Source organism: Oncorhynchus keta, unplaced genomic scaffold, assembly GCF_023373465.1.
Source record: "Oncorhynchus keta strain PuntledgeMale-10-30-2019 unplaced genomic scaffold, Oket_V2 Un_contig_15302_pilon_pilon, whole genome shotgun sequence".
NCBI lineage: Eukaryota > Metazoa > Chordata > Actinopteri > Salmoniformes > Salmonidae > Oncorhynchus > Oncorhynchus keta.
The window spans coordinates 213-10,000 of NW_026279239.1; the positions used below are offsets into that span (position 1 = coordinate 213).

At 45.4% G+C, this 9,788-nt stretch overlaps 1 protein-coding gene across 1 annotated transcript in view; it reads left to right on the forward strand.

The window, feature by feature from the left end:
* Nucleotides 1-1,790: 1,790 nt before the first annotated feature.
* Nucleotides 1,791-9,788, forward strand: part of LOC127918948 (ankyrin-2-like) — a gene marked incomplete at its 5' end in the record, with an annotated part of 42,694 nt that continues 34,696 nt past the window's right edge. Inside the window, 4 exon segments of the mRNA XM_052502246.1 lie at nt 1,791-1,889; nt 4,867-5,064; nt 6,156-6,254; nt 6,430-6,528. Of these exon segments, the coding sequence (XP_052358206.1) occupies nt 1,791-1,889; nt 4,867-5,064; nt 6,156-6,254; nt 6,430-6,528 (495 nt within the window).

The window sequence follows — 9,788 nt, forward strand, 5'->3', positions numbered from 1 at the left end:
AGAATAGCTAGAGAGAGAAGGAGAGGAGGAGAGAGGGAAGACAGAATAGCTAGAGAAAGAAGGAGAGAGGGAAGACAGAATAGCTAGAGAGAGAAGGAGAGGAGAGGAGGGAAGACAGAATAGCTAGAGAGAGAAGGAGAGGAGAGGAGGGAAGACAGAATAGCTAGAGAGAGAAGGAGAGAAGGAGAGGAGGGAAGACAGAATAGCTAGAGAGAGAAGGAGAGGAGAGAAGGGAAGACAGAATAGCTAGAGAGAGAAGGAGAGAAGGAGAGGGGGAAGACAGAATAGCTAGAGAGAGAAGGAGAGGAGGAGAGAGGGAAGACAGAATAGCTAGAGAGAGAAGGAGAGGAGAGGAGGGAAGACAGAATAGCTAGAGAGAGAAGGAGAGAAGGAGAGGAGGGAAGACAGAATAGCTAGAGAGAGAAGGAGAGGAGAGGAGGGAAGACAGAATAGCTAGAGACAGAAGGAGAGAAGGAGAGGAGGGAAGACAGAGAGGAGGGAAGACAGAATAGCTAGAGAGAGAAGGAGAGGAGGAAAGACAGAATAGCTAGAGAGAGAAGGAGAGAAGGAGAGGAGGGAAGACAGAATAGCTATAGAGGGAAGGAGAGAAGGAGAGAGGGAAGACAGAATAGCTAGAGAGAGAAGGAGAGAAGGAGAGGAGGGAAGACAGAATAGCTAGAGAGGGAAGGAGAGAAGGAGAGGAGGGAAGACAGAATAGCTAGAGAGAGAAGGAGAGAAGGAGAGGATGGAAGACAGAATACCTAGAGAGAGAAGGAGAGGAGAGGAGGGAAGACAGAATAGCTAGAGAGAGAAGGAGAGAAGGAGAGGAGGGAAGACAGAATAGCTAGAGAGAGAAGGAGAGGAGGAGAGGGAAGACAGAATAGCTAGAGAGAGAAGGAGAGGAGAGGAGGGAAGACAGAATAGCTAGAGAGAGAAGGAGAGAAGGAGAGGAGGGAAGACAGAATAGCTAGAGAGAGAAGGAGAGGAGAGAAGGGAAGACAGAATAGCTAGAGAGAGAAGGAGAGAAGGAGAGGAGGGAAGACAGAATAGCTAGAGAGGGAAGGAGAGAAGGAGAGAGGGAAGACAGAATAGCTAGAGAGAGAAGGAGAGAAGGAGAGGAGGGAAGACAGAATAGCTAGAGAGGGAAGGAGAGAAGGAGAGGAGGGAAGACAGAATAGCTAGAGAGAGAAGGAGAGAAGGAGAGGATGGAAGACAGAATACCTAGAGAGAGAAGGAGAGGAGAGGAGGGAAGACAGAATAGCTAGAGACAGAAGGAGAGAAGGAGAGGAGGGAAGACAGAGAGGAGGGAAGACAGAATAGCTAGAGAGAGAAGGAGAGGAGGAAAGAGAATAGCTAGAGAGAGAAGGAGAGAAGGAGAGGAGGGAAGACAGAATAGATAGAGAGGGAAGGAGAGAAGGAGAGAGGGAAGACAGAATAGCTAGAGAGGGAAAAGGAGAGGAGGGAAGACAGAATAGCTAGAGAGAGAAGGAGAGAAGGAGAGGAGGGAAGACAGAATAGCTAGAGAGGGAAGGAGAGAAGGAGAGGAGGAAAGACAGAATAGCTAGAGAGAGAAGGAGAGAAGGAGAGGAGGAAAGACAGAATAGCTAGAGAGGGAAGGAGAGAAGGAGAGGAGGAAAGACAGAATAGCTAGAGAGGGAAGGAGAGAAGGAGAGGAGGGAAGACAGAATAGCTAGAGAGGGAAAAGGAGAGGAGGGAAGACAGAATAGCTAGAGACAGAAAAGAGAGGGAGAGATGAAGGGATGAGTAATACATGTGTTTCTCTCCTCCAGAACGGACTGACTCCGCTGCACGTGGCAGCTCACTATGACAACCAGCAGGTGGCGCTGCTGCTGCTGGACAAAGGGGCGTCGCCCCACGCCACCGCCAAGGTGAGAAAACAACACAAAACCTGGCGGGGGAAAGTCTTTCAAACGTTTTACCGTGGAAAATAACAAGTTGTTTTTTTAGCGGACATGTTCAGATAGTATCTGCCTGTCCTCTTCTGGGTCCTGTTAGGTGGGGACATTCAGATAGTACCTGCCTGTCCTCTTCTGGGTCCTGTTAGGTGGGGACATTCATATAGTACCTGTCTGTCCTCTTCTGGGTCCTGTTAGGTGGGGACATTCAGATAGTACCTGCCTGTCCTCTTCTGGGTCCTGTTAGGTGGGGACATTCATATAGTACCTGTCTGTCCTCTTCTGGGTCCTGTTAGGTGGGGACATTCAGATAGTACCTGTCTGTCCTCTTCTGGGTCCTGTTAGGTGGGGACATTCAGATAGTACCTGCCTGTCCTCTTCTGGGTCCTGTTAGGTGGGGACATTCAGATAGTACCTGTCTGTCCTCTTCTGGGTCCTGTTAGGTGGGGACATTCAGATAGTACCTGTCTGTCCTCTTCTGGGTCCTGTTAGGTGGGGACATTCAGATAGTACCTGCCTGTCCTCTTCTGGGTCCTGTTAGGTGGGGACATTCAGATAGTACCTGCCTGTCCTCTTCTGGGTCCTGTTAGGTGGGGACATTCAGATAGTACCTGCCTGTCCTCTTCTGGGTCCTGTTAGGTGGGGACATTCAGATAGTACCTGCCTGTCCTCTTCTGGGTCCTGTTAGGTGGGGACATTCAGATAGTACGTGTCTGTCCTCTTCTGGGTCCTGTTAGGTGGGGACATTCAGATAGTACCTGTCTGTCCTCTTCTGGGTCCTGTTAGGTGGGGACATTCAGATAGTACCTGTCTGTCCTCTTCTGGGTCCTGTTAGGTGGGGACATTCAGATAGTACCTGTCTGTCCTCTTCTGGGTCCTGTTAGGTGGGGACATTCAGATAGTACCTGTCTGTCCTCTTCTGGGTCCTGTTAGGTGGGGACATTCAGATAGTACCTGCCTGTCCTCTTCTGGGTCCTGTTAGGTGGGGACATTCAGATAGTACCTGTCTGTCCTCTTCTGGGTCCTGTTAGGTGGGGACATTCAGATAGTACCTGTCTGTCCTCTTCTGGGTCCTGTTAGGTGGGGACATTCAGCTAGTACCTGTCTGTCCTCTTATGGGTCCTGTTAGGTGGGGACATTCAGCTCGTACCTCCCTGTTTCACTCTATTTTCATATAATTACAGATACTCTATGTCCATGGATGTTGACCCATAATACTGTCCCCTATATAACACTACTGTTGACCCATAATACTGTCCCCTATATAACACTACTGTTGACCCATAATACTGTCCCCTATATAACACTACTGTTGACCCATAATACTGTCCCCTATATAACACTACTGTTGACCCATAATACTGTCCCCTATATAACACTACTGTTGACCCATAATACTGTCCCCTATATAACACTACTGTTGACCCATAATACTGTCCCCTATATAACACTACTGTTGACCCATAATACTGTCCCCTATATAACACTACTGTTGACCCATAATACTGTCCCCTATATAACACTACTGTTGACCCATAATACTGTCCCCTATATAACACTACTGTTGACCCATAATACTGTCCTCTATATAACACTACTGTTGACCCATAATACTGTCCCCTATATAACACTACTGTTGACCCATAACCCTGTCCCCTATATAACACTACTGTTGACCCATAATACTGTCCTCTATATAACACTACTGTTGACCCATAATACTGTCCCCTATATAACACTACTGTTGACCCATAATACTGTCCCCTATATAACACTACTGTTGACCCATAATACTGTCCCCTATATAACACTACTCTAGGACCCATAATACTGTCCCCTATATAACACTACTGTTGACCCATAATACTGTCCCCTATATAACACTACTGTTGACCCATAATACTGTCCCCTATATAACACTACTGTTGACCCATAATACTGTCCCCTATATAACACTACTGTTGACCCATAATACTGTCCCCTATATAACACTACTGTTGACCCATAATACTGTCCTCTATATAACACTACTGTTGACCCATAATACTGTCCCCTATAACACTACTGTTGACCCATAATACTGTCCCTATATAACACTACTGTTGACCCATAATACTGTCCCCTATATAACACTACTGTTGACCCATAATACTGTCCCCTATATAACACTACTGTTGACCCATAATACTGTCCCCTATATAACACTACTGTTGACCCATAATACTGTCCCTATATAACACTACTGTTGACCCATAATACTGTCCCCTATATAACACTACTGTTGACCCATAATACTGTCCCCTATATAACACTACTGTTGACCCATAATACTGTCCCCTATATAACACTACTGTTGACCCATAATACTGTCCCCTATATAACACTACTGTTGACCCATAATACTGTCCCCTATATAACACTACTGTTGACCCATAATACTGTCCCTATATAACACTACTGTTGACCCATAATACTGTCCCCTATATAACACTACTGTTGACCCATAATACTGTCCCCTATATAACACTACTGTTGACCCATAATACTGTCCCTATATAACACTACTGTTGACCCATAATACTGTCCCCTATATAACACTACTGTTGACCCATAATACTGTCCCCTATATAACACTACTGTTGACCCATAATACTGTCCCCTATATAACACTACTGTTGACCCATAATACTGTCCCCTATATAACACTACTGTTGACCCATAATACTGTCCCCTATATAACACTACTGTTGACCCATAATACTGTCCCCTATATAACACTACTGTTGACCCATAATACTGTCCCCTATATAACACTACTGTTGGACCCATTAAATATAAATCATCTCAGAACCTGTTTCTTCTTGTTTCTTATTGAAGTATCTTCTCTGATGTTTTTTTTCTAAACTAACACTGACATATTCCTCCTACCCACAATCCTCTCTGCTCTCAGAACGGATACACCCCACTCCACATCGCCGCCAAGAAGAACCAGACGAGCGTCGCCTCGTCTCTGCTGCAGTACGGAGCGGAGACCAACGTCCTGACCAAACAGGGGGTCACCCCTCTACACCTGGCCTCACAGGAGGGGCACAGTGATATGACCAGTCTGCTGCTGGGCAAGGGGGCACACGTCAACACTTCCACTAAGGTAGGGGGGGGAGTCCAAAAATGTGCTCTTTGGCGTACACAATACATTCTCTCCCATCTCTCTCTCCCCTCTCCATCTGTCTCCTCCTCCGTCTCTCTCTCCAACCTTCCCTCTCTCTCGCCCTCCATCTCTCTCTCTCCAACTCTCCCTCTCTCTCTCCCACTCCATCTCCCTCTCCAACTCTCCCTCTCTCTCTCCCACTCCATCTCTCTCTCCAACTCTCCCTCTCTCTCGCCCTCCATCTCTCTCTCTCCAACCTTCCCTCTCTCTCTCCCACTCCATCTCTCTCTCCAACTCTCCCTCTCTCTCTCCCACTCCATCTCTCTCTCCAACTCTCCCTCTCTCTCTCCCACTCCATCTCTCTCTCCAACTCTCCCTCTCTCTCTCCCACTCCATCTCTCTCTCCAACTCTCCCTCTCACTCTCCCATCTCTCTCCAACTCTCCCTCTCTCTCTCCCACTCCATCTCTCTCTCCAACTCTCCCTCTCACTCTCCCACTCCATCTCTCTCTCCAACTCTCCCTCTCACTCTCCCATCTCTCTCCAACTCTCCCTCTCTCTCTCGCCCTCCATCTCTCTCTCCAACTCTCCCTCTCTCTCTCCCACTCCATCTCTCTCTCCAACTCTCCCTCTCACTCTCCCACTCCATCTCTCTCTCCAACTCTCACTCTCCCATCTCTCTCCAACTCTCCCTCTCTCTCTCCCCTCCATCTCTCTCTCCAACTCTCCCTCTCACTCTCCCAATCCATCTCTCTCTCCAACTCTCCCTCTCACTCTCCCATCTCTCTCCAACTCTCCCTCTCTCTCTCCCACTCCATCTCTCTCTCCAACTCTCCCTCTCTCTCTCCCACTCCATCTCTCTCTCCAACTCTCCCTCTCACTCTCCCATCTCTCTCCAACTCTCCCTCTCTCTCTCCCCTCCATCTCTCTCTCCCCTCTCTCTAAATGTCTGTCTCTCTCCCCTCTCTCTAAATGTCTGTCTCTCTCCCATCTCTCTAAATGTCTCTCTGGGTATCTCTCTCTGCCCTCTCTCTAAATGTCTCTCTCACTCTCTCTCTCTCTCTCTGGGTATCTCTCTCTCCCCTCTCTCAGAGTGGTCTGACACCCCTCCACCTCACGGCCCAGGAGGACAGAGTGAATGCAGCAGAAGTTCTGGCCAAACGTGATGCTAACCTGGACCAGCAAACCAAGGTACACACACACACACAGACACACAGACAAACACAGACACACACACACACACACACACACACACACACACACACACACACACACACACACACACACACACACACACACACACACACACACACACACACACACACACACTTTATTTTTTCTAAGATCTTTCTCTCATCTTCCTCAGCTCGGCTACACTCCTCTCATTGTTGCCTGTCACTATGGAAACGTAAAGATGGTCAACTTCCTCTTGCAGCAGGGCGCCAGTGTCAACGCCAAAACCAAGGTACCAGAGTTTAATATTGGAACGGGTTAGGTACCAGAGTTTAATATTGGAACGGGTAAGGTACCAGAGTTTAATATTGGAACGGGTAAGGTACCAGAGTTTAATATTGGAACGGGTAAGGTACCAGAGTTTAATATTGGAACGGGTTAGGTACCAGAGTTTAATATTGGAACGGGTAAGGTACCAGAGTTTAATATTGGAAAGGGTTAGGTACCAGATTTTAATATTGGAACGGGTTAGGTACCAGAGTTTAATATTGGGATGGGTAAGGTACCAGAGTTTAATATTGGAACGGGTTAGGTACCAGAGTTTAATATTGGAACGGGTTAGGTACCAGAGTTTAATATTGGGATGGGTAAGGTACCAGAGTTTAATATTGGAACGGGTTAGGTACCAGAGTTTAATATTGGAAAGGGTTAGGTACCAGAGTTTAGTATTGGAACGGGTTAGGTACCAGAGTTTAATATTGGAACGGGTTAGGTACCAGAGTTTAATATTGGGACGGGTTAGGTACCAGAGTTTAATATTGGAAAGGGTTAGGTACCAGAGTTTAATATTGGGACGGGTTAGGTACCAGAGTTTAGTATTGGAACGGGTTAGGTACCAGAGTTTAATATTGGAAAGGGTTAGGTACCAGAGTTTAGTATTGGAACGGGTTAGGTACCAGAGTTTAATATTGGGACGGGTTAGGTACCAGAGTTTAATATTGGGACGGGTAAGGTACCAGAGTTTAATATTGGAACGGGTAAGGTACCAGAGTTTAATATTGGAACGGGTTAGGTACCAGAGTTTAATATTGGGACGGGTTAGGTACCAGAGTTTAATATTGGGACGGGTAAGGTACCAGAGTTTAATATTGGAACGGGTAAGGTACCAGAGTTTAATATTGGAAAGGGTAAGGTACCAGAGTTTAATATTGGAAAGGGTTAGGTACCAGAGTTTAGTATTGGAACGGGTTAGGTACCAGAGTTTAATATTGGAACGGGTAAGGTACCAGAGTTTAATATTGGGACGGGTAAGGTACCAGAGTTTAATATTGGAACGGGTTAGGTACCAGAGTTTAATATTGGGACGGGTTAGGTACCAGAGTTTAGTATTGGAACGGGTTAGGTACCAGAGTTTAATATTGGAACGGGTAAGGTACCAGAGTTTAATATTGGGACGGGTAAGGTACCAGAGTTTAATATTGGGACGGGTAAGGTACCAGAGTTTAATATTGGAACGGGTAAGGTACCAGAGTTTAATATTGGAACGGGTTAGGTACCAGAGTTTAATATTGGGACGGGTTAGGTACCAGAGTTTAATATTGGGACGGGTAAGGTACCAGAGTTTAATATTGGAACGGGTAAGGTACCAGAGTTTAATATTGGAACGGGTTAGGTACCAGAGTTTAATATTGGGACGGGTTAGGTACCAGAGTTTAGTATTGGAACGGGTTAGGTACCAGAGTTTAATATTGGAACGGGTAAGGTACCAGAGTTTAATATTGGGACGGGTAAGGTACCAGAGTTTAATATTGGAACGGGTAAGGTACCAGAGTTTAATATTGGAACGGGTTAGGTACCAGAGTTTAATATTGGAACGGGTTAGGTACCAGAGTTTAGTATTGGAACGGGTTAGGTACCAGAGTTTAATATTGGAACGGGTAAGGTACCAGAGTTTAATATTGGGACGGGTTAGGTACCAGAGTTTAATATTGGGACGGGTTAGGTACCAGAGTTTAATATTGGGACGGGTAAGGTACCAGAGTTTAATATTGGAATGGGTAAGGTACCAGAGTTTAATATTGGAACGGGTTAGGTACCAGAGTTTAATATTGGAACGGGTAAGGTACCAGAGTTTAATATTGGGACGGGTAAGGTACCAGAGTTTAATATTGGAACGGGTAAGGTACCAGAGTTTAATATTGGAATGGGTTAGGTACCAGAGTTTAATATTGGGACGGGTTAGGTACCAGAGTTTAATATTGGGACGGGTAAGGTACCAGAGTTTAATATTGGAACGGGTAAGGTACCAGAGTTTAATATTGGAAAGGGTAAGGTACCAGAGTTTAATATTGGAAAGGGTTAGGTACCAGAGTTTAGTATTGGAACGGGTTAGGTACCAGAGTTTAATATTGGAACGGGTAAGGTACCAGAGTTTAATATTGGGACGGGTAAGGTACCAGAGTTTAATATTGGAACGGGTTAGGTACCAGAGTTTAATATTGGGACGGGTTAGGTACCAGAGTTTAGTATTGGAACGGGTTAGGTACCAGAGTTTAATATTGGAATGGGTTAGGTACCAGAGTTTAATATTGGAACGGGTTAGGTACCAGAGTTTAATATTGGAACGGGTAAGGTACCAGAGTTTAATATTGGAACGGGTTAGGTACCAGAGTTTAATATTGGAACGGGTAAGGTACCAGAGTTTAATATTGGAACGGGTAAGGTACCAGAGTTTAATATTGGAACGGGTAAGGTACCAGAGTTTAATATTGGAACGGGTAAGGTACCAGAGTTTAATATTGGGACGGGTAAGGTACCAGAGTTTAATATTGGAACGGGTAAGGTACCAGAGTTTAATATTGGAACGGGTAAGGTACCAGAGTTTAATATTGGAACGGGTAAGGTACCAGAGTTTAATATTGGAACGGGTAAGGTACCAGAGTTTAATATTGGAACGGGTAAGGTACCAGAGTTTAATATTGGAACGGGTTAGGTACCAGAGTTTAATATTGGAACGGGTAAGGTACCAGAGTTTAATATTGGAACGGGTAAGGTACCAGAGTTTAATATTGGAACGGGTAAGGTACCAGAGTTTAATATTGGAACGGGTAAGGTACCAGAGTTTAATATTGGAACAGGTTAGGTACCAGAGTTTAATATTGGAACGGGTAAGGTACCAGAGTTTAATATTGGAACGGGTAAGGTACCAGAGTTTAATATTGGAATGGGTTAGGTACCAGAGTTTAATATTGGAACGGGTTAGGTACCAGAGTTTAATATTGGAACGGGTTAGGTACCAGAGTTTAATATTGGGATGGGTAAGGTACCAGAGTTTAATATTGGAACGGGTAAGGTACCAGAGTTTAATATTGGAACGGGTTAGGTACCAGAGTTTAATATTGGGATGGGTTAGGTACCAGAGTTTAATATTGGAACGGGTAAGGTACCAGAGTTTAATATTGGAACGGGTTAGGTACCAGAGTTTAATATTGGGATGGGTTAGGTACCAGAGTTTAATATTGGAAAGTGTAAGGTACCAGAGTTTAATATTGG